At 35.0% G+C, this 25,752-nt stretch overlaps 1 protein-coding gene across 1 annotated transcript in view; it reads right to left on the reverse strand.

Annotated features, from left to right (window-relative positions):
- LOC144435536 (multidrug resistance-associated protein 1-like) overlaps positions 1 to 25,752 on the reverse strand; it is a 44,484-nt gene that overhangs the window by 16,842 nt on the left and 1,890 nt on the right. Inside the window, exons 3-22 of the mRNA XM_078124125.1 lie at positions 25,579 to 25,704; positions 24,740 to 24,881; positions 23,838 to 23,956; positions 23,139 to 23,200; positions 21,574 to 21,696; positions 20,461 to 20,736; positions 19,539 to 19,716; positions 17,955 to 18,209; positions 17,451 to 17,654; positions 16,665 to 16,811; positions 15,878 to 15,962; positions 15,368 to 15,434; positions 14,043 to 14,169; positions 13,207 to 13,383; positions 12,291 to 12,458; positions 11,050 to 11,242; positions 10,743 to 10,848; positions 9,525 to 9,690; positions 8,797 to 9,010; positions 7,668 to 7,978 (exon numbers count right to left, since the gene is read on the reverse strand). Of these exons, the coding sequence (XP_077980251.1) occupies positions 7,668 to 7,978; positions 8,797 to 9,010; positions 9,525 to 9,690; positions 10,743 to 10,848; positions 11,050 to 11,242; positions 12,291 to 12,458; positions 13,207 to 13,383; positions 14,043 to 14,169; positions 15,368 to 15,434; positions 15,878 to 15,962; positions 16,665 to 16,811; positions 17,451 to 17,654; positions 17,955 to 18,209; positions 19,539 to 19,716; positions 20,461 to 20,736; positions 21,574 to 21,696; positions 23,139 to 23,200; positions 23,838 to 23,956; positions 24,740 to 24,881; positions 25,579 to 25,704 (3,246 nt within the window). The remainder of the gene's footprint in view (positions 1 to 7,667; positions 7,979 to 8,796; positions 9,011 to 9,524; positions 9,691 to 10,742; positions 10,849 to 11,049; positions 11,243 to 12,290; positions 12,459 to 13,206; positions 13,384 to 14,042; positions 14,170 to 15,367; positions 15,435 to 15,877; positions 15,963 to 16,664; positions 16,812 to 17,450; positions 17,655 to 17,954; positions 18,210 to 19,538; positions 19,717 to 20,460; positions 20,737 to 21,573; positions 21,697 to 23,138; positions 23,201 to 23,837; positions 23,957 to 24,739; positions 24,882 to 25,578; positions 25,705 to 25,752) is intronic.

Here is a 25,752-nt window from a genome sequence, read left to right on the forward strand (position 1 = left end):
TGGAGTCACTACATGTACATGTACATATTTCATACACCTACAAAGTTATGATGCATTTTGTGAAATTCAGCATATTTGATTCAGTCGCAAAACAAAGTGACCTGCATATGTCTACAATAGCATGTTACATTTGTACCAGGTTTGGTTGAAATCAGTTGGTGCATACCAGAGATATGAGGGTGAATGCACGAAAGGACGGATAGAACCCAACATACAAGCCCCCTCCTGGCAGTGCCCATTGGGGCTAATCATTACTGATTATACCTGGATTACTGCATACAGCATCAGTAATGCTGGCAGCACTGACACAAATAGAGTATTTGCAATGCAAATGGTTATCAAACTGTTCGCAGCATCTGAGCAACTGAGGATTTGTTCAAGACATTGTGGCAAGCTTTGATCCAAGGTATCAACATCTGCTGCAAACCGATTCAAAATTCTACCACATGGTGTTGCTTCAAAGAACTGCATGGGACATCGTGGAATATTACACAGCAACTTGTAATGAAGACTCCTAGCAGCTTTGACTGTACTTTGAAGAAGAATTACTTCACTTAATACAACCAGTAAACCTACAAATGAATATTAGGCATTAAAAGAAATACAATGGACCTTCCATCTACATTGTATATGCTTCTAACAAATATCACTGCCTAGTAATTCTACATAAGGAAAGAAATCCTTTAATTGTGAACATTTTCCAAGATCATAATTTCTGTAAGATTGATATTTCTAATAAGCTTACTTCTTTATACCTTATGTACATTACTGGTAATGAATCTCAAAATGAAATCATTAGAAATACATTATGGCATCATGTAATTACACATAAACAAATCCACATATGTATGGCAATTCAATATTGTGGGGAAACTTATTTGCAAAACTGGGGGAATCTATCCTAACCAAGAAATAATTCATCAAACAATATCCAGTTTAATAGCAAGAAAAAATATAAACATCAAAGCAGCACTAATGCAAGTTAGCAACCTAAGGTGTCCACAAATTAATCCAAACAAAGCTAGCTGGGAATAGTAAGTATCACAGTAGTTATTAGCAGTTATAAGTGGTCAACACAAGATGGGGATAAAAATTTCAGTCCAATATCTAGGACCTAGCTACCAGTTGGATTGGGTAACCACCAAACATATGCACATTTCTTTTGGGGGAAAACATTATTGAAATATTAAATTATTGCTACAGTTTCTCTAACAATGCTTTCCAATGCCTTCTAATAACTATAATGTCCTCAACTAAGAGTGATGCTTTCATATATGCCCTCAACTATAAAGAGTGATGCTTTCATTAATGTCCTCAACTAACAGTGATGCTTCCATTAATGTCCTCAACTATTAAACAGTGATGCTTTTACTAATGTCCTCAACTAACAGTGATGCTTCCATTAATGTCCTCAACTAACAGTGATGCTTTCATTAATGTCCTCAACTAACAGTGATGCTTTCATTAATGTCCTTAACTAACAGTGATGCTTTTATTTATGTCCTCAACTAAGAGTGATGCTTCCATTAATTCCCTCAACTAACAGTGATATTTTCATTAATGTCCTCAACTAACAGTTATGCTTTCATTAATGTCCTGACAACTAACAGCGATGCTTTTATTAATGTCCTCAAGTAACAGTGATGCTTTTCATTAATGTCCTCAACTAACAGTGATGCTTTCATTAATGTCCCCAACTAACAGTGATGCTTTCATTAATGTCCTCAACTAACAGTGATGCTTTCATTAATGTCCTCAACTAACAGTGATGCTTTCATTAATGTCCTCAACTATCAGTGATGCTTTTATTAATGTCCTCAACTAACAGTGATGCTTTTATTAATGTCCTTAACTAACAGTGATGCTTCCATTCATGTTCTTAACTAATAGTGATGCTTTCATTAATGTCCTCAACTAACAGTGATGCTTTCTTTGAACACATCCTTGACCGAAGATATTTTTTTTTAACAAACTGAGAAATTATAAGCTTTCAAAATCCAGTTCACTGCTGAACAAAACTGTTTTAATATCATATAACATATTGTTTTATATCATTTGTTTAGCCCCAAGGCCATCTTTAACTTTGTCATGTGGAAACAATGCCAGGTGATGTATTTTAATACAGTTCAGGGCATGCATCCTCAGAAGATCAATACTACATTTACTATCATTACATACCTTGCACCCTATCATGGCAAAAGTGTTCACTTCCACACCATTTCACTTCTAACTTTATCTCTAATATCAGTATCCATGTAACAAAGAAATCAAAATCGGAACAGTTGCGGGGCAAAGTGCTAGATCTAGCACTTGGCCACTTTTTGACAAAGTGCTAGATCTAGCACTTAGATCTAGCACTTAGCAAAGTGCTAGATCTAGCACTTTGTCAAAAAGTGGCAAAATGCTAGATCTAGCTGTTCAAAAAGAGTGGCAAAGTGCTAGGTCATCGGTAAATATGTCATGTTATACCTAAATGGACATGTTATTGCTCTCAGTGTAAAATGTTACTTCCCATGTTTAACAACCTTAGAGTTTGATTTTCCGTCTGCTTTGCCAATGCACAACCAAGTTTCTACTTCGTAATTTTTAGTAATGTCCAGTTTTGTATTTTTTCGATGTTCTATGCGGCGAAAACTACAGCACGTGGTCATTTCGGTACCACATTTCGTACTCCGTACTTGACAACGGCTTGACACCACTACCAACAACCGTCAACCTCCATTTTGACAGCTGTCACTGGCGTCAAATAACGCACTCCCATATACAGTCGAAACTTCGAAGATTTCAGGAAGAAGAAACATTTTGTTCGGCGTGCATCGCAGACTTCAACTATAGCACGTAGTCATTTCGGTACCACGTTTCGTACTCCGTACTTGACAACGGCTTGACACCACTACCAACAACTGTAGACCTCCATTTTGACAGCTGTCAAGTCAAATAACGCACTCCCATATACAATCGAAACTTCTTTCAGTATTATGAGATCGTTAATAGATGACAAAAAATATTGCTATCGAAAACATAAGTGCGAAAACATATTCGTGTGAACAATTTTAATTTCTGCCCTTCATTGCTGTTAATATTTTGATTGAAATCTATAAATAACCCGTTACTACTGTTTTGTAAATTCCATATACTTGGTACTGCCAACTTCTTGACTGAAAACAACGACAAGAAATAATCCATAACTTCGCCAGATCTCAAGTAAACCATCCCTACATTACTGTTTACTGATATTTTGCATTCCTAGACTATCACCAACTTCAATATCGTCCCCTATGCAATTCCTGTTTGCTCAGAAATTATATCCAATGTGGGAAATAATAATAATAGCCATCGGTTATAGTTTGGTTCGGTCCAGAGGAAGTTACTTCATAATGCTATAATTAGCGTAGTGTGAAGCCGAGGTTCGTGAAGCAGTAATAACCGTCACTTCGTGAATTGGATTGCACATCATTAATAACAGTAAGAAATACAGATGACGACCGTTCGGGAAATAGAGATGGGAAATGATTTATACGAGACAGGTTGTGGGAGCTCATAGGTAGGGTTGTGATTAGTGTGAACATTTGTGCAGATACTCAAATGAAGTCTCTATTAAGCTCCAACTGTTATAGTGGGCAAAATGTGAATTGTTACAATCAATTGGCCACCAGTCTGCCATCATCATGATGGTTATAAAACAAATTGAGGACTGGTACACATGTGGACTACTATGCCTGACATTTGTTCCAGATTTGGTTGACATCAGCCCATGTATGTCAGAGATATACATTGTATATTTTAATTATGGCCATTTGACCTTGGGGATGAAGGTCAGGGTCAAAGTCCTCCCTTAGGCTGTGCCTCATTGTGGACTAACAACAGATGAAGAAGGCTGAGTGTTTTAGCTGAATGATAGATTATTAAATTAAGCTAATTATTCAGATTTCTGGTAAAGCTTAGACTGTACCTTCCACATACTAAAAGCAGACAACTGTATTTACGGGAAATGGTGTAGTTTCATATTTCTCATGATAATAGATTTATACATATGGATTTATCTATATTTTTGGATCATATGATTATAAGAGGATGAGACTATATAATGTTCCTCACATTGCTTAAATTAACTGTTTGTTTTACTTTTGTGTATGTGTCTTTGTGATAGTTTACTATGTTTGTTTACTTTATGCACCTTCACGTGGCAGGTGTTTACTAACTAAGCAAGTGGATTACACATGACAATTACATACATTATGCGTCTTTATTAAAATTTACATACACAACAATGTATTACGACCTATAGAATAGTGTCCAAAATATTGAAAGTATAACTACCATAAAATTACAATATTCAAGGTTTGAATTCTGTACCTGTACTGAATAGTGAAATAAGGCCAAAGGTATTATCATCACTGCAAATAGGGGTGTGCTTACTGAGATGGTCAGTAAACAGGCTAATGCATTGACGATACTTGATAGCAACAATCTTATAATTCTTGGTAGCATGACATCTATAGCATCAATATCTTTGCTAAATCTGTTAAGAACTCGTCCAAGTGGTCTGGTTTCAAAGAAAACTATAGGGCAGTGGAGAACATTTGACAGTATGTCATCATGGAGGTTTGTGGATGACTTTACAGCAGCTTTGGCACAGAAGATTTGAGTAATGCATACACAAAATCCTGTTGATGCAAAATTTGATATCAAGTCAGTTGTAAGGCATTCTCACAAGCAGTGCAGTGTATGCTGCACGCTATACCACCATCGCAAGGTGGCCTGTATGTGGTTTTCTGATGCCATTTAAAAACTGAAATTCCTTTGCCTAAACCTCAGCCTCAATATTTATTGTTTTCATTCACGAGTTGAAGTTTTTGACTTTGATGAAGTTTTATATTTTATAATGTCATAACACTACAATGTATCAGCATGCACATATTTAGGTGACATTTCTGATCCTGTTAGTGATTTAGAATCACTAAAGCTAGAAAAAAGATAAAAGGTGTAGTGTGTGAATTAATATATCAGTCACAGACAAAAGTAGTTTCATCTTAATGACACTTTTCTAGTGTGTAGCTAGTACCTGCATGACACAATATGCGATGGCCAATGGCAGAATAACCACAGCAAATATTGGAGTGCTTATCAATATGGCCACTAGACATGTTAAAGTTTGTAAAATTGTTGACACCTGTGCTCTGATATTCGGTGGTAATATGACATCAATGACATCTACATCTTTGTTAAAGCGGTTGAGAATTCGTCCAAGTGGTGTTACATCAAAGAAAGCCATTGGACAGTTGAAAATTGTTGTCAGCAAATTGAGATGGAAGGTTCTGGAAGCATTTAAGCCACAAAAGACGAAGACAAATGCATTTATATATGCGATGATACCTGTTGATGCAAAATATTATCACGGCATATGTCAGTTCAGCTACCTTAAGATAAAACTTTCATCAATTATGTTACTTTATTAGGAAGCATGTCTTTGGCTTGAATAACAAGAGTTGTGTGACAATAATTGACCAAAGCTGATGAGTACTAGAGTTGTACCAGAAATACCAAGAAGCAAGCCAAAAGTATCCTCTGCTCCTCAACACTCTGAAGTCCACTCAAATGACAGCATTCGACAGAATGGTTTTGGTGATTAGGATTAATTGATGTCAGAAATGTCAAAGAAATGAAAGATTTAGCTACAATGGATATGGTATGTGCCATTGTAAAATTTGCAAACCATGGCCATAGAGCCATTTGATAAAATTTCCAAACCATGGCCATGATGCCAGTTGCTAACATTTCAAACCATGACCATGTGCCATTTAGCAAGATTTCCAAACCATGGCCATGATGTCAGTTGCTGACATTTGAAACCATGGCCATGGTGCCATCTGACAAGATTTCAAAACCATGGCCATTTTGTCAGTTGCTAACATTTCAAACCATGGCCATGATGCCAGTTGATAAGATGTCCAAACCATGGCCATGATGCCAGTTAATAAGATGTCCAAACCATGGCCATGATGCCAGTTGATAAGATGTCCAAACCATGGCCATGATGCCAGTTGATAAGATGTCAAAACCATGGCCATGATGCCAGTTGATAAGATGTCCGAACCATGGCCATGATGCCAGTTGATAAGATGTCCGAACCATGGCCATGATGCCAGTTGATAAGATGTCCGAACCATGGCCATGATGCCAGTTGATAAGATGTCCGAACCATGGCCATGATGCCAGTTGATAAGATGTCCGAACCATGGCCATGATGCCAGTTGATAAGATGTCCGAACCATGGCCATGATGCCAGTTGATAAGATGTCCGAACCATGGCCATGATGCCAGTTGATAAGATGTCCGAACCATGGCCATGATGCCAGTTGATAAGATGTCCGAACCATGGCCATGATGCCAGTTGATAAGATGTCCGAACCATGGCCATGATGCCAGTTGATAAGATGTCCGAACCATGGCCATGATGCCAGTTGATAAGATGTCCAAACCATGGCCATGATGCCAGTTGATAAGAGGTCCATGGGTGCAGTTAATAAAATCTACAAACACTATCCATGCGGTCCTTTGTCAAAATTTGCATTGAATAGCCAAAATTCTGTAATAATTTCAAAATAATCAGGAATACAAATAAGCTTTCTTAGTAAGTTTTAAGCCTGAAAATGTACTTGGCTGGGAAACCAGGTACAGGTTTACCATTTTGGGTTAATTCAAATCAAAAGCACAAGTGCTAGAAAAATTAAACAATTAGGCAATTAGGGATCACAAGTCAACATTCTGCCAAAAAGTAAGGGTTGTAGTCAAAACAGTAGTCAAAAGTCTCAAAAATTTCTAAATCAGTAAGGGAACTATATTGGCAAAAAATTCTAGAGACAAGTTTGAAAATTGGCAGCTCAAAAACTATGTTGTCCAAAAAATGTTGTTAGTAAAATATTACAAACTGGCAACTTGGAGACTACAATGCCCAAAATATGGGATCAAATGTCAGAAATGTATTAAGAGGTGGGTTAGACGTCTACATATGCTTAAAAAGTCAAGTCAACCTAATGAGATGAAAAAGAGGGGTCAAACCACAGTACATATGTGCATATTATTATGTCGTTTCCCCAGATTCTCGTATGGGTGATCTCGTAGAAGAGTCCCCAGCACTGAGAGTCTGGGTATGTTACCAAGACTACATGGTGACAGATTCAAAACCAAGCTTTCACCCAAGATTTATACTTGTCACTACACTACCTACAGATAATATTGACCCAATTAGCATATACAATGTCTTTTTTTGATATACAGATAATTGTCAATTTTAGTAAATATATCTTTGGCCATGGAAAAATATCCAAGTTGCAGCTAGTGCAGATTTAATGACAGCTACACCTAATACCATGGGGGCACTATATTAATGATCTATTGCCTAATTATCATATAATTTATTTTGCTGGAGTCTGATTTTCTTGTCATAACACTAACAATGTTGTTATACACATTTCCATAAATTACTGATTTTGTAATTTATGATCTTGTGAAAGATTTGAAATCACAGAAGTCAGATAATCAGAAAAAAGGTGACAATCCAGGGGAGAGGGAGATTTACTTAAAAGTATGCGATACTGATAAACAGATTTGTCAATATGACATACTTAGCATACTCAAAATAATTCTGACTTGAAGTCATGTACCTGAACAAGGACATAGGCAATGGCCATGGGCACTATAATGACAGCAAATATGGGTGTACTTATACAGATGGCAAGCAAACTTGTTATTGCACCAAGAATGGTTGCAAGTTGCACTCTGAAGTTCACAGGTAGTATAACGTCAATCACATCAATGTCTTTGGTAAAGCGGTTGAGAACTCGTCCAAGTGGTGTTACATCAAAGAAAGCCATTGGACAGTTGAAAATATTTGACAGCAAATTGAAATGGAGGCTTGTGGAGGCTCTTAAAGCAGCCATTGCAAGCACAAATGAACCAAAAAATACACAAAAACCTACAGATGCAAAAAAAAAACCATGGCATAGGAGAAGTTACGCTGAAAGCAAGCAGCAAGGATTTAGTAAAATCATAATGGCAATCCATATATCTTTTTACCAAAGACATCCATCTTTTGGTAGTAGCCATGACATAGTACTATGGTATTTTGGAGATTACAGTTTTGTGTAGATATATTAACTAAGTAACCAACCTGTCATAATCATAGTTTTCAACATCAAACCTGCTAAAATTACAAGAATGCTGCCTGCTGGGACAGAATTTCAGGGCAGCAATCTTTGCATTGAATTTGTGGTATTTATACTAAGCATACCTTCAACAACAAAATAGTATATGTACATGAAAACAATATGGGGTTCACAGGAGCAAATACATGTTTATTATTTCAGCATATTTGGAATTGAAACATCTGTTCACATATGAATACAGTTTGCAAGAAGCATTTTTGCACTGCATGCGTAGTAGCAATAGCTAAATGCTAGAATAAAAACTGCAGCCTCTTATGCATTCTAAATGGATATGCGATGCAATGCAAAGCAAATGCTATCCTTTGAGCAACAATATTTGGGATCACTGCAATTTGAATGTTCTTGGAATTACATTTCACTGATTTGTCAAGGTATAAATGTAAGACTCGCAAGAAAATTTGTCTTGGAGTGAGAACTCATATACAGTCATGTACTTGTGCATATTTCTAAATATTTCAATCATATGCGTTACCTGTAAACAAGTTCCATTTTGGCACAACTGCAAATTTATATATTTGTTTATCTTACAAAAAAATAACATAAATAGTATTAGTTCATTTTACATTACCTTGTAGGAACCCCAGTGCACCATACACACCAAGATAGAGATCACGCACACTTTCATTCTGTGTTCCATTAATAGTTGGCTCTCCACTCCATTTACTCAACCAAAAATTTGATGCAATTGAGGCAGCATTTTGACCAATGTACAGTAGTAAAATCAGAATGGACAGGAGAATTCCCATAGACTTCACATATGTTCCAAACACAGCAAGTTTAACCTGCAAAGTATCAAAATATCAAAGGTTCTGACATCTGGCTGAATACAATAGATGTGCCAATGTCTGTGCCAATCATAGTGTAAGATATATAGCACAGGTCATTATCTGTAAGTCTTTTTCGATCTTTACATACTGAAATACTCATATGCAAACCACTGAAGTTGAACACGTTAAAACAATATGGAATAAATACCTTGTTTGTTCATTATCATGTCAATGCATGTCTGTGATTGGTCCTGCAGTGCTCAAAATGAGTTGTACTGTTTATAGTCACCACTATTTTTCCCCATTTTTATTAAATTATGCTTGCATAAGTGTAATCATGTCAATGTTATGCCCAAACTTATTTCTTCATTCAGCCAGAAAATGGTAGTGACATAAGGGGTTATCAGTTGTAGGGACAAGGCCCCTTAGGTCACTTGTGTTTTGTTCAGCTGAATGAAGCAAATTTTGGAGATTGATACTCTTACTTATTCAATAAAATGTGAAGAAAAAATGAAATGCTTTGACTTACGCTTCCTGTTTCAGACTTCTCTTTTTCAATCAGATTTTCTTGACCACGCAATTTCTTCTCTGTATTTGGATCTTGTTTCTTTTTTCCATCTTTGATATATTTATCAAGCGATATTTGTCTCGCTAGTGTTTTCACTTCTAGCTGAGAAATGGTATCACCATATTTCCTATACAGAGGATTATATGAAGAGAACACCAAGTGTCTCAAATTTCATTACAAATACAACATACCTAGGTTGGTGTTTTGGTGCACTTTGGGAAGCTTGGTATAACAAAGGACAAATCAGGTAAAACTTGCATAGTTTAATTTTCCCAAACACACAGTGTATCATAATTTTGTTTGAAATCCCTGGTAAATTGACTATGGAACTCAGATAGATTTTACATTAGTCCTACATATGATCCTTTGCAAAAACATTGAACATATACCCGAGAGTCAGTTATCATATCAGACATACATACATTTGACATATGAATACAAATTCAGCACAACAAAAGGTATATTGCATTGCTGAGCAAACCAACTTACACTTTCTAAATAACAAAAAAAAATATCACTTTTGATCAAAATTTATTAAGTACAACAAATCAACAGACACCATCTTTTCATAAACAAAATCTGAATAGTCTCAACCAGATTTACAGACATTGTATATTTCACATTCCAATGGGTTTCTGAGAAGTTGAAAATATCAATGTTTTAGAACCAAACAAGTCTTGGTGAAGACACACCTTCCGTTTGATCAGTCACATTATTGCCTATTGTCTGTGCACTGGATGGCATGAATTGGCTTTTTTCTTCAAACTTTGCCCCGAAGGTCAAGGACAAATCAAATGATAGCAACAGAAAGGCCACATCTAACACTGTGAGGTAGACACTTCAATTGTGTCTTTCTGTATGTATGTATGATTGTTCCTGAGTTAACATATAAATAGAGCATTTTTATTACAAATAGTTGTCAAGTGGTCAAATTTCACAAGTTTGCAAATTTAAGTAATTGCCATATTGAGTCACATTAGTATCTTCACTCACGCAGTGGCCCAGTGCTTTTCAACAAGGTTTGGTTTTGGAAAAATTCTTTTTAAGCTCAGTAGTATTGACATGACTACAGTATGTCACCTTTGTGCCATGTTTACATGTAAAAGAAATCAGCTTATGCATGCTCCAACATATACATGAACAGAACCCATTCTTAAAAGCAGAATGGTTACAACATACCTTGATTTCAATGCTTGGCCAGCTTCATCTCCTACAGACAATGTACCAAGTGAGGTACTTTCTGTGTCTGTCTTCTGGTGTATGAAATCTCCACCAATAGACATAACTGTGAAAATGAAAAGTACACCTCAAACACTTCAGCTACATAATGGCAATTGCCTTTGACTCAGAAATCACATTGTCTCTTTCTTCTTTTCATTTATGAAAGCGCCATGAACACAACAAATACTAAAAGATTTCTACAACAAATAGGACATTCTGTCAAATTAAATGATAATGTCAAAAAAATAAATAGCCATGTCTCTACCTGTTGGGTCATCATCTTTCCTGTCTTCATCATCAGCATCTGCACTATAATTTCTTAGAAACTCAGCAAAAGCACCATTTTGGTCCAAGAGCTCCTGAAAAGATCCTGTTTCTGTGATTTGGCCATCCACTAAAACTATAATTTTGTCAACTTGGGGAAGAAAATTAATACCATGTGTGACAAGTATCCGTGTCTGAAAGAAACCGTGAAAACATACAGGTAAATGTACCAGTAAGACATTCTAAATACACCAGTACAGTAATATTACCAAAATACTTTCAAATTTTACCAATTCTTTATGTTAAACCACTACATTGTGTCTTAACCCTTTAATTAAGGATTTGGTTTCTGTAACTCTATGTAATTACACCTCATAATCATTTTGTATGGGTATCAGTCTTTAAAGGGTTAAGGAGAATATTAACACAGACAACCATTAACTACCTTCTCTTTTTAGCTAGTGGTAGACTTGTACATGCCTACGTCTACAGAGTCAAATTTACTACTTTTAGAATTCAAGAAGAAAGGAATCAACTTTAATACGAGGATTAACTTACAACATTTTATTTGTAGCATTGAAAATAGTAAAAACCAATATTTACCAAAATATTTGTGTGGTTCAGGATGTTTTTGTTGATATTTGTATGTGATAAACCATTTCATCATTATTTTGAATTTGTATGGTGTTATATTTACCATTATCTCTGTTTGTCCAACAAATGATTAACCAATCTGATTAATTTGATATAGCGAATGTGGCTTGACTGTTTATTTACCTATATTTTTCCTTCATATATTGTTGTCTGTTTTCATTTTTTTTTGTACCAGGAGGAGCAACTTTTACCCAGCAGCTGTTGTAAAACATTTCCAATGAAACTAACTTTTGTATTTGTATAAAATGTAACACTTTTATGATAATCATGTCAACAAAGGACATCATTTTCATACTGTCTTTTAATGTATCAAGATTTATATGTTCTGTAATGTTTACCCCTTGGCAGAGTAATATTTAAAGAAAAGAAAATGTTCTGTATTGTATGTCAAGGAAATTCACATAGCAAAATATATTATAAACATTACAATTACATGTATTGTTTCTATAAAATCATTGCAAGAGACTCCATACTATTCTGACAATATACTTGGAGGGAAAATCCATTTTATCATACAAAACCATTAAGTTTAATACCTGTTGGGCTGAAACCCAACCATTGAACAAGCTTGATATATGTTGAACTTACCTTTTTCTTGAGTAATCCCTGTGGACCAATCACATTGTCAAATATATGCTTGCCTACATGGGCATCAACAGCACTCAGAGGGTCATCCAAAAAGTATAAATCAGAATTGGAATATACTGCTCTGGCTAGACTTACTCGCTGTTTCTGACCACCACTCAAATTTATACCCTGCAGGAAACAGAAAATTGGTATATAAACCTCATTGTAATATTGTATGTAGTATGGCCCCCCCCCCCCCCCAAAAAAAAAAAAATAAAGCCTTTATTTATGATGTCACTAATAGCTCAAGGAAAGTCTCACAAAACCGCAGTTAATGGTCCAATTCGACTTAGAATTACAATTTAAGTGAAAAAAACAGTTATCTGGCAGAGTTTAAAGAAAACATTGCACAAAAGAATAATTCAATTTAATCCCCATAGCTCCACTGATAAGATAACACTAAGAAAACCCTTGAAAAAATGAGTTTTTTCAATAGAGGTCAAACTAAATCTAAATCAACCCAATTTACAATCCAATATGGCCACAAAATACTGATTACTCAACAAGAAAATATAAAGATTGTCAAAAACAAGATGTATGTTGAACACGCAAATTTTTATTTCCATAAGACCAGGAACAAGTTTCCTCCATATTACGTAAGTTTTGAAATCAGGATTTAAACAACTTCAATTTTCAGGCTAATTAGCAGCTGTCAAGCACAGCAAAGTCAACCTTCAATAAAATGAAATCTAGTGAAAAATTTCTTGAATTATTTAAAAGTCACATCTAAGCAAGCCAACATGAAGGAACTAAGATTCAAGTCAAAATGATGGAAAAAGTCAAAACAAGTCACCACTGGACTAATGAAATTAAAACAAAATCTGGGTAGGAAAGCGATTTTTAAGTGACTACAATATACCATGAAGTGATCCCTTACCTTCTCACCAATTTCTGTATCATTTCCACCAGGTAACATTTCTATGTCAGGTCCTAGGGCACAAGCGTCCACTACTTTGTTGTACTTAGCTGTATTGTATGTTTTACCAAGCAAAACGTTGTCACGTAATGTGTTGTTCTGGATCCATGCCTGCTGTGGTACGTATGCAACTGATCCCTGCATACAACAAATTAAGTCATTCTTCATCATATAGTTGTTACTATTTGTGGCAGACTACTTTTTTATTCATCACTTCAAAGTATCTTCAAGTACAAAATAACTCTTTAAGTATGAATAGTTCTAATGTTTACATGTAACAAATGTTGGTATACAAATTCAAGACAATGGCAAACAGCAATTGCTGAAAAGCTGTATTTCGCTCTGTTGAAAACAACACCTTGGTTGATGTATTTGCTATGTACAATTTGGATCTAATATAGAGAAGAAAATGGGGTAGTTATGAAACAGTAACTACTAACTCTTGGTTGTTTTCTGGAGCACTAATTTAGTTCTTTCTTGAGTTTGGAATCACTATTTCTATTGTCGATGTACAGGTCATCATTTTTCTTTTATGTTTTTGTCTTCATGAACACCACTGGGTAAATTAGTTGTTGCACTGTATTTTCATAGTATTTAATACTCATTAAATAAACCTCAAAATGCATGTTTGATTCATTGATGATGGAATACCATGTTAATTATATACCTGTGGCAGTGCACTGTTGAAACTCTTGCCTAGAAAAGAACTAATGGTCGCCAAGCATGATTAATACATGATATCAGAAATACATTTATTGCATAGCCTCATGGTAATATACAAAGTGTATGTGACGTACCTTAACATTAACATTGCCTTGCCTCTTTTCCATGTCACCTAAAAATGCTGATATGAGAGATGATTTACCAGACCCGACATGACCAACAACAGCAATCAATGCACCTTCGTTGACATCTATATCAATTCTGTAAAACGTAAAAGAAACTTTAAGATATGTTACAAATTCTAGCAAGTCTGTTTAGGTGACGTAACCTTAACATCACAAGTACTTTTCATAGGCACTTTTAAGTGATTTCTTAAAGTTATGGTTTGGTCTTTTAAAATTCAGTAACTGATATTATTACATATGTAGTACCAGAGATTATTTGCACTGATATGCATGCATACACATGGTATTTCCACTGCAGTGCAATACTGAAAACATTATTGCATACTTGTATGCAAATGATATGCAAATAAACCAAGACATATTTCATTGTATGTGCAGTAGCGTATATATATATGATAAATAAACATTATCATTATTATTATTATTATTATTATAATGAGCATGATCGTTCATTGTACATGAAAGCACATGATCTTTTTACAGAATTTGCAGTTTCCAAAAAACATAATAATAATAAACAGATCCCCATGCTGTATTAGGTGCTTGCAGTGCTCTCTGCTGCTGCACTCTCACTTGCTACGCTTGTGAAAGTACAGCAGCAGAGAATACTGCAAGCACTGAGCAAATACCCACCAAGTACACCACACTTCCACTCTCAAATCTTTGCTTTCTCTCACATTATACTTGTTTTATTACATAGCCTACTCTTACCCCATAATACAAAATAGCTTGACCTTGAGTGTAACAATTGTACAGGTACCTTTCATTTGAACAATGCAAACAATGTATCCAAAATACAATGCTATTCTGAGGAATTTTCATAACACAAATATGGCAGCCATTCTGTCAAATTTGATACGTTCACTAGAATAATTCAGGATAATATCATATATATTTTGTATCACTTCTGCCCAAGATTTGAAAGAAATCAGATATACCATACAACTAAGAGTCTCAGATGTACAAGGAATGGCTTGATGTTGACTTTTGACTCAAAGCTAATAATAATAGAAGCAAGGTCACATCTGAAAACGTAGTGGAGGAATCATTTCAAAAATATACAATGGAAATAGTACATATTGCCATTATTATCTTATGTAATCTTTGACCATAATTGACTTAACTTGCATCAGGTGAGTTAGTGGGCATTTTTTGACACATTCAGTCACTACAGGGACAACTGAAAACAAATCACAAATGGATTTTTCATTTTCAAATGTAAGAAAAAAAAGTCGCTGTTACTATTTTGGCGCATTTAAAGATAGATAACTCACTGGCTTAGCACTGGCTCTTCATCTTTGCCCCAGCTGAACACACCCCTTTTTACGGTGATTGCTTTTCCTGAAAACAAAGAGAATTGTGAACTATGAACACTCAGTCTATGTGTACATCATGTCCATCTTATGCCATGTCTGTCAATTTATAAATCTCAACTTAACTTTTCAATATTTTTCTTATGTTTTTAGAGTTATTCTATTTGTTGGATAATTGTCTTGATCATGTTTGATTACGGATAATAACACTATATAAATAAATTATCATCATTTATCCTTATAACAAGAATTATGAGCTGAAGTGGCTGTAATTTATTTCCATTTATAATCTCAGATAACATGTCTGAATAAAGACACATTTCTATACTATCATTTCAAAAATATGCAAAGACAGGTTCAGAAATGACATTTGACCTTGAAACTCTAAGTCAATGTCATTTGTAAGTTCATCCCATTAAGCATGGTTTTATACATCTGGTTCATTATATGATTACCTCATACAACACTCACCTGGTTCATTATACTTAATAACGTTGTCAGGACTCAATTCTTCATTACTCAAAAACTTCTGCAAACGTTTTAGAGATACATGGGCCTGACAAGTAAAAAAAAAATATATCCAAGTTAACAATTTTCAATGGTATGTTGTGTTGATGAAGAAATGGCATTAATGACCTGCCCAGCACAACTGAATATATATTAGAACTGTTACACGTAACCATGTAATCACTAAAGTGCAGAACTTCTCTGACTACATATGTACACATACAGTGGGAATCAGTATGTCTTCTATGCTAATTTTATGCATTACTGATGTACAGCACTTTCTTGTGATCAACTTAACATGTGGTGTTCTCCTATACTTTACTTTGAGCTGACTCTCCAGAAAACTTATTTCATATCATTTTAATTCTTGGCAGAAATGAGAGGGCACACTGAAGCCTCAAGGGAACTGTCTCTTTTAACAGCCTGTAGTTATTACAGCATCAGGTAAATGTACTTCATACAGTAAAAAGGATTTAACTTCTCTGCACATTGTCTGATCAATTATTTCATTAGAAAAAGATCACAAAACTCTCATTTGTATGTGTACACCCACACTGGATGCCTTGAAATGATCCAACATCTAGGAACCGCTCCATCAATGAATGAAAAAGTCCATCCCTCAGTTTTTGAGTGTCCTTAAATATACGTTTCCCCCAATTTTGTACACCTTAGTAAGGTGTGATCTTTCTTTTTGAATAGTTGGCCTTTCAGCTAAAACCATTTCAAAACAAAATATTAACCATTGACCTACCTGTACTACACTGGAAATCATTACTGGCAGCATAGTGAGGGGAAACCTCAAAATATTGAATAATGAGAGTGACACAAACGCCTTCTCTGCATCAAGTACGTTATCTGGACTAATATTCACATACACAGCAAAGGTGGTTAAAGAAACCTGTTGGTAGTAAAAATATATATAGTAAGCATGAAAATGTAAGAACACTAACATAGTCAAGATATTACTAGGATCTTGTAAGAAATCTTCATAGTTTAAAAATATGTATGGTCATTATACTTGATGTAACTTCCAAACCAGAGAGAAAGGCCAAGGAACAACAAACATACATACACTTATGATCTCTTATGGAAATATGAAATATGGTTTTTTATTCATGTGAATTAAAAGTAATATATATTATGGTGGTTTTAGACCAGTTTCATCACATGGAAATATGAAAGCATTTCGTATAATTAATTAGCTTCCAAATTTGACATTAACTTATTCTTTTGCAAGTCATTACGATAACATTAATTTAATCTGACAACTTTTTGACCTCTCTGTCTCATAGCATGATTTACAGATTTTTACTGCTTAAAAGTGAAAATCTCTACTGCTATGAATAACTAAAACTGATATACTCAAAAATGAGTGCACTAAACAGTAATGGGTCATGCCTCCAACTTCTCAAAAGAAAAACAAGCAGAGCAGAAAACTATCTACAAATGGTGTACAAATCACAACTTAGACATAAATATGGTAAACATCCTGAAATCTTACTGAATAGCAATTCATATCTCTGAATTCATCACTCACCAAAAATGGTGCACAATTCCAACAAAAACTAGAAGCAGCATTTAAGTAGGCTGCATTTCTCAGCACTCGTAGCTCTTTCTTTCTAATTCCTAACACCTTTCCCATGAAAGACTCTTCCCAGGCATATAACTTCAATATCTTGATACCATTCAGGATTTCATTCATTAGTTTGATCCTGGCATCCTTCTCATGCATCTGTTTTACCTTCAAATACACATTACATCATATTATTCAAGGTGTTTTGTGTGTGTGTGTGTGCGTGCGTGTGTGTGTGTGTGTGTGTGTGTGTCTGTGTGTGTGTGTGTGTGTGTGTGTGTGTAAAATGCATGACTTGTTTTTATTTGCTGTCACACCCAATATGGCTTCTACTAATTACAGTTTTACTTGAAATGTTTGGATATGAAGCGGAAGCCAATGAAGGAAGGTAATGCTGCATAAGAGATTTAACTATGATACTTCATGCTTTTATTGACCACCTGTAAATGCTCCAAAACATACACTTACTTGTAACGCTCTACTCTTGGTTGCTATGGCAGCATTGATTGGAATCAACAAGATCATAACTCCAAGACCAGCCAGAACAGATGGTCCCAATGTTCTCCAAAGGAAGTACATCGCTACAACAATTTGTAGTGGCGCTGACCACAGCATGTTGAGGTATGTTGTTAAGTCCATGAATCTTTGGGCATCCACAGACATCAGATTGACAATCTCACCAACTGTAGATGTCTTCCTTGCATTGTTAGTCAAAACCAGTGACTGTGATACAATATGGTGGATAAGTTAATACATGCAGATATTAACAAATGTCACAGCAATGTAAGCATGTAACCACAGATGATCATGTATCAGGTGTGTATAAAATGGCGACAAAATCTCCTCAAAGTAGATTTCAGGCATGACCAGAGAAGTCTGAGAACTATAGTCATATATACCTTACAGTTGTTCAGATGCCTGTATAAACATAATATTAAGGTGGTTTTAATTTCCACGCAATATCCCTTCCCCCATGTACCAAATACAACACTTTCCCTTCACAGCTCTTGAAATACTATATGTGAGAATAATGAGGTGGACTGAATTTCCTCAGAGTGGTTGTTCCCTCCCACTGCATTGAGAGCCAAGCCTTTCCCCATACACCCTGTTTAGATGTCATTAGTATGCATAATAATGAGGAGGTCAGTAATTTGGGTGAGAAATTCCTTGGAAATCAAGCTAAGTTCTTCAACGTTCTTCAAAGTTTGCCATTTGAAAGCTTGTTCCTGGTCCTTTTAAAATAATGAAAGAAATGTGTGAGTTCATCAACTCATTTTCAAGGAAATTGTCAATCTCTTATTAGTATTCTGGTAGAGTGGCCATATTGGATACTAAAATGGCTAAATTTGACATCATTGTTGCCCTATTTTAAAACTTTGTATGGTGACTTATGGTGACAACAGGTGTGACTTTTCTTGAACAAAGTACAGCAAACATTTAAAGAGTTCATTTCCGATGCAAATGCTATGTTATTAAGCTCCATGCACCAAAATTTCACCCTTTCTCATGTTACCGTATATTGTCTTGATAAAGTGATTAATAAAATACAATAGTTAAGATTACATGATCATATGACATCACTTGTCATGAAGTGTCTTTTCACAAACATTTAAACCATTCACTACATTTATGACCTCTGTGTGACCTCTGTGTGCCGAGAGGCAATATTGCACAAAAAGCAATTCTTCAATCCAAACAAACCTTAGCTTGCCTTAGAAGATGATGCCAATAAAACCATACATTTTTTGTTTTTTGAATGTGGCAATTTGGATAACATTGGGATGTCATGTTTACATTTTGATGTAAATATACATGACAGTACTACTCCAGCATCAAACTGGGGATTTTGAAACTTGATCTTTGTAGAAATGATACCACTTTTAAATACTATCAAGACTACATTATTAATAAGTAGTAGCACTGCAGATATGCATCAATATTTTCATAAAAAATTTTATCCTCATATCTAGCCCTGTAAAGTACTGCAACGTGTGTAAGAGCGCTTTTGCATTTAAGAAAATCAAATAATTGTATATTGATAGAAATACCTACCTTGCGATACACAGCTGAAATAATGACTGTCCGTAGTCTCATACCGACAACCATACAAATGTGGAAATATTGTTGAAGAACAAGTGACTGGATAAGGGCATTACCAAACATTAAACCAGCATATAAGAAACCCTGCCACTGATACTGACTACTGTCAGCCACAAAGTTAATCATTAATCTGGAAATATAACATGTAAAAGTAGAGTTATTTACAAGCTTATTGATATTGTTTACATCACAGGTAAGTTTATCCACGTTTGGGAACAGCGCCCCCAAGTGATAAAACTGTAACCTGGAGGGGGTTGTCCATTTAATAATTCCTTTGTCATGAATTTTGAGAAACAGTACTTGCATGGCGAGATTTCAATGTCAACAAGTATACAATGAAGAAATGTTTCCAGTGATGATTTCTTATACTTGACTACATCGCAAAATGGTTTTTATTTCATATAGTCTCAACACAGACAAAAGTCTCTTGAATATCATTGGTTTCAAGCACAGTGAATGCAATATAACAACACTAGAGGGCAGTTTTAACCAGATAGCGCTCTATAGGGGTAGGGATATATGTAGCAAAACAAAATGGCTGTCCATTATATATGCTTTCATAATATACACTACACTTAAATATATAAATTTATCTGTGAGTGACGCAACCACACTGTTTGATTACGAATTTGAAAATAATTAGTAATACAAGGTTAACAATGACAAGTTGACCAGCAAAAGGTGCACTTCTATCCTAATTTTCAATTTTGAGTATTCCCCAAAATCGCATTCATATATGCCTTCATAATATACTCCCAGACAACATTCCTACACTAACATAGTCCTGTATTTATCACTGTTCTTTACTGTTATACTAGTAATTATGTGTAAAATGCTATTTGTATGACTAAATTCACCTGTGACCAATGCTTACCTGAGGAGATATGGATTGACAAACACCAACGCATCTTGTATCAGTTTAAGTAATGATCCTGTGAGGAAGGTAGCAGCAAAAGCCTTAGTAAGGGCTTTAAACAATGATGCTTCCTCAGTTACAGTGTCGTCACATTCTTTCCTTCCATCTTTGATTTCTATTTCTATTTCCTCCTGGTTTTCTTCAATTTTCACTTTTTCATATGTCTTCTTGTATTTCAATGATGGTACTTTACCATTCTTTTTGTTCTCCTTGGATTTACTTGCCCGGTTTGTCCTGTTGATAAATGATTGGATACAAGCCTCCATTACAGATATGGTCCCCAAACTGGTGTTTTATGGCCAAGTTATTGCACAGGGAAGTGGAATCATACATGTGAAGATGTACACATGCTTGTGACTAGTTTTATGTTCAATACAGGTGATAATATTACAATATATGTCAAGTCTAATTTATTCCCAATGTTTAGCATTAGCTGTTATTAGCTAGTACACAAAGTGTACACATTGGGTATTAATTGCTCAGCCATGTTTTGATTCCTTGTGTAAATATTTGCCATCTAGCTTTTGGTAAGAAGGCATGACATTATAATATATCAATATTCATGAGCATTTTTTGTATAATAATTTGTGTTGTTAGAATCTTGCCGACTTACTACAACAAAAGAGCAAACTACATGACAAGATAAGAACAGTACACATTTATAAAGCATCTTCCACAACACTGAACAATTATTCCCCCTGACACAGACCTATATGTGACACAATGGCCTGATATAACTTCTTAAACTCCCCATCAGAAGCATACAATCTATTGCAGTCTCTGTATTAGCATATACGATTAAAGCATTCACATCTCTGTCCTACAAGGTTCCCAATTATACAGCTCGGTCGACTCAAGTTCAATAATGGCTCAAATCTTGTTCAAGGATTTTAACCAGTCAGAAACAAACGACAGCGATGGGGCTTAAACCTACATGTAAAACATGCAGATTCAAAGCTGACCACTCTAACCATTTGACCATCATGACTCCACATACAAAGAAGAAAGATACACACATCTATAAACCATAGATGACATTATTTGTGTAAGTATATTTTCTATATCTCTTACTTGCAAATCTCTTTCCGCCATGCTTTCTTGAATACAGGATAGATATTGGCAGCTTCATCCTTGCTATTTAGTGACCACAGATCTTCCCTTTGTAAGGGTTTCTTGTAACCACGTATGACAAGGCTGTTGAAAATGAAAACAGAAAAGGTCAAATTTACCTGGTAATAATTACAAGTCCTTCCTATGGTTGACAATATTTAAAGAGACAAAAGCTTGCGGAATAGGCTGCCACAAGACCTATGCTGTATTAATAATTTGAATGTTTTTAAGTTTGGTTTAAAAACTCATCTTTTTTAGATTGATTGTGCAAAGCAGCTACAGGTATTTTCACATGACTTTTTTAGTAAGTGATTTTTATGGTTAGTGTTTTCACCTGTATGAAACAGCTTTGGCACTTTATAATAATACCCATATATTAAATAGGATATATTAATGTAATCTCCATGGAAGACAAGTGTTCAAGTGTCATCTCTTACTTTTAATCTCAAACAAACTTATACAGCCACTAAAATAAGTTCAGCATGCAGAGTTTGGATTTTGATGTCGAAGGTACAGCTCTGTTTATAAATTCAGGGGCATTCTTTCCATAGCAAATTGTCGCTTCAAAATGAATTGTGGAATAACTCTAGTGTCAGTGCAATGAGATAATTATATCAAACAACATTTTAACCAAAGACAACGTCGAACACAAATTGAAAATGGATCTTCAAAGAGTGGATCTTAAATTGTGTACCTAATTTTATAGTTTTTCATGGCCACCATATCTTCCAAAAAGAGATCTACCGTTTTATCAGTAAATGTTTTAATATAAGAAACAAAATGTAAATGAGATCGAGCGCATCTTCAGAGTCACTGTATGCAGTAGGCGACCTCACGTTGAATGACTTTTTCCGTCTTTTTTTCTTTGAGTTTCACTCTCTAACATTATTGCTACTTGCTGTCTTCAAATGAAGGAGACTTTCAAGACTACTGTTACTCACGGAAAATGCACAGTACATGTGCGTACTTCTTTTGTACTTTAGTGAACCATCAATTTAAATCACACATGCTAGGAATCGTCACATAAATAACGATTTTGATAACATTGCTATTTATTCAAAAAGTTTCTTTTTTTCTTTTTTCCCAGCTGCCCCCTGCAGGCTACAGTACTGGTATATCAGCTACAATGCATTACAGATTACTGTTCACTCTCTCTGTTTGCTACAATCATAAAGAAACCAATAAGAAATTGCACATTTGAAGATTAGCAAGATTGAGTAAATACAGCTTCTTGTTACATTTTGTTTAAGTAAAACAAACTAAAGTGCCACCAAACATGCATCAAATGATCATTGCAATGAACAAGTATTACCCTCCATAAACACTTACCAACAAATTTAAGTTGTAAATTGGGCTTGGGTGATAACAGCATTTCATCTCAACAAAATGTAGCAAGGAACTGTATTCATCCAATCTTAAAGTGTAGCATGACTACGCAGTTTCTTATTGGTTTCAGTGTGATTGTAAACACACAAAGCAAGTGAACAGTTATCTGTAACAAGCTGTATTACGTTTTTAACACTCACCCAGTGAACCACCAAAATGTAATTGTAGATAAGAAGGAAGCTGACCCTTCTGGGCAGGGATTCTGAAATATTGAATTAAACAAAGAAATAAGATTTCATATTTGATTCTGAAGAGAAAATCTACAGACTACATATCATACATTTTGTTCCTGTTATAAATAAATAAGTCATGTACAGTTCAGTCATCTGGTTAAGAGAAATATAGTATATTACTGTCTAGCCATTTTTAACCAGACATTCTTTTTCTTCTCCACTGTCTATGCTTCCACCATCTTTGCTTTAACATCTAAAACACACACTGATATCCTGATCATACATCTTATACCTTTAGCAGTTTCTCAAGATTCTATTCTGACCGAAAGATCATACTTTCAAGTACATGTAGATACAAAATTAACATTCCTATTTAATACACAAAAGATGGGGTAGCTGCAGTATTTACCTTAAAACTGAAGTTTACTCACACATACACTTTGATCTGTGGTGTGTGGTAAAATTTGCTGTTTAAATCTATTTCACTTTTTGTGACTAAAGTACAAAATAACAGATCATAATACACTATAACAGCACTGTTATCTAGTATCAAATGATGTCACTTTTACAGAAGCACAGAGAAAAAGAAACAATATTGGTTTTGCCAGAAGTGCCACAAAAGTTTTCATGGTCAAGTTGATTACAGAAAAAGGCAATAAAACTTACCAAATCTGTAACTTTGGGTGAATAATATGGCGGATTATCTGACATAGACGTCAATATCATCATTGCCACTATCAATGCATAATATAAATAAAATGCTATATATGCAATAAAATCTGTTACTGGCTGTAAGACAACAAGACAACACATGATAAGTTTGGACTGTAACTTGATAGTGCATGAAAAATAGCACCAATGGTATTGTAACACAGCTGCATACTTTGGACAAGATTTCCATTTTTTTTGAAGGGTGAGATTGTTGCAGTTCCATTTACAATTAGTCTTGGTCGGGCGATTATGGTTGGACAAGGTTCACCCTTTATAAGTTGATTTGTACGTATCACTACTGTTATCTTTGAAATAGGTTGTTGCTATGGTTGTGGCCATAGTTGTATCATTTTTGAATGCTCATTCACTTCACTATTCACTACTGTCACTTTTGCCAAATACACTGTCATTTGGCTGCTGATGCTATGGGCATCAATCTTTGTTGCACCACATAATTATAAAATTATTCATTTTTGATGTGTATTCACTTGTGTACCCATCACTTGTTTGTTTGTAAAAGTGTGCCATTTTGCTGTTGCTGGAGGTATGGTCTTAGTTTCTAGACATATTTTGTCAATTTTTTTAAAAATCACAAGTTCATCCCTAACTTGCAAATCAGCAATAGAATCATCTTGTGTTTCACTAATTTGTATACAGACACTCCAAGAAACATTCAAATTTTCAACTGATTTGTTAAACAAAATAGTCCATAGGTTACCTCCTGGATAATGAGAAGTCATATACTACATATATATGAAAACATAAAAAATAAACCTGATGTTTTGTAATGTATCTCTCATCATATGACATAACATTCACAATATACACCAAATACAAAAGTTAGTTAATTGGTAAACTTACTGCATCAAGGGCTACAAGGATCAAGGAACGAAACCGAACAAGACCTAGTATACTTGCTAAAAACCAGAATATAAATAAAATAGCGGAAGACTGAACACCTTTCAAGCGTTCCATCTGTATTATGATAAATATTAGCATCTGTAAGACAAAAATATTGACAATATTTAGACAAATATGGTGATTTGTTTTCACATAGACTGTGTACACAGGCTGGGCAGGATGGTTCCTGTTGGTAACATTCCTCTAGGAACATGGCTGCAATTTTAATTTAGGTCAAAATAACAACAATTGCCGTTCTATGGTACTGTAATATTATACATATCACACTTTTTAAATACTTTTAACTACTATGTGCACTGAGTACAAGTATTATTTATAATTCCACTGACAGGCTTTTGCATCAATAGTCATGGAATGTATACCAATCTTATATTTTTTCAAAATGGAAACAGACTTCATGAAGTACAAAGTACATGATTAACTGGCACTGTAATTCTGCCAAGATGCCTTTGACACATATTCAATGTAGATATAACCACACATTCCTTACCACAGAGACAGACAGATAGACAGACAGACAGACAGACAGACAGACACAGACAGACAGACAGACAGACAGACAGACGAACGACAGATGACAAACACACAGACAGACAGACAGAGACAGACAGACAGACAGACAGACAGATAGACAGACAGACAGACAGAGACAGACAGACAGACAGACAGACAGACAGACAGACAGACGATAAGACAAGACAGACTCAAACTGTAATCACAATTACACAGATGACTATTCAGTTGTGTTCCAAAAACAAAGTATCATATAACTTACTGTTGTTATACTGAGAACTGCTGGTGTTACAAACTCAACAGATGGTATATCTGTTCCATTCACACTATCATATATGGCTTTGAATAAGTTTGCCAGGGGTATAAGAATAAGAAGGATGTTGAATGCCTGATGAGAAAAAAAAGATTATGGATTTGTTATATTTTGCAATTACAT

This window comes from Glandiceps talaboti, chromosome 5, assembly GCF_964340395.1.
Source record: "Glandiceps talaboti chromosome 5, keGlaTala1.1, whole genome shotgun sequence".
NCBI lineage: Eukaryota > Metazoa > Hemichordata > Enteropneusta > Spengelidae > Glandiceps > Glandiceps talaboti.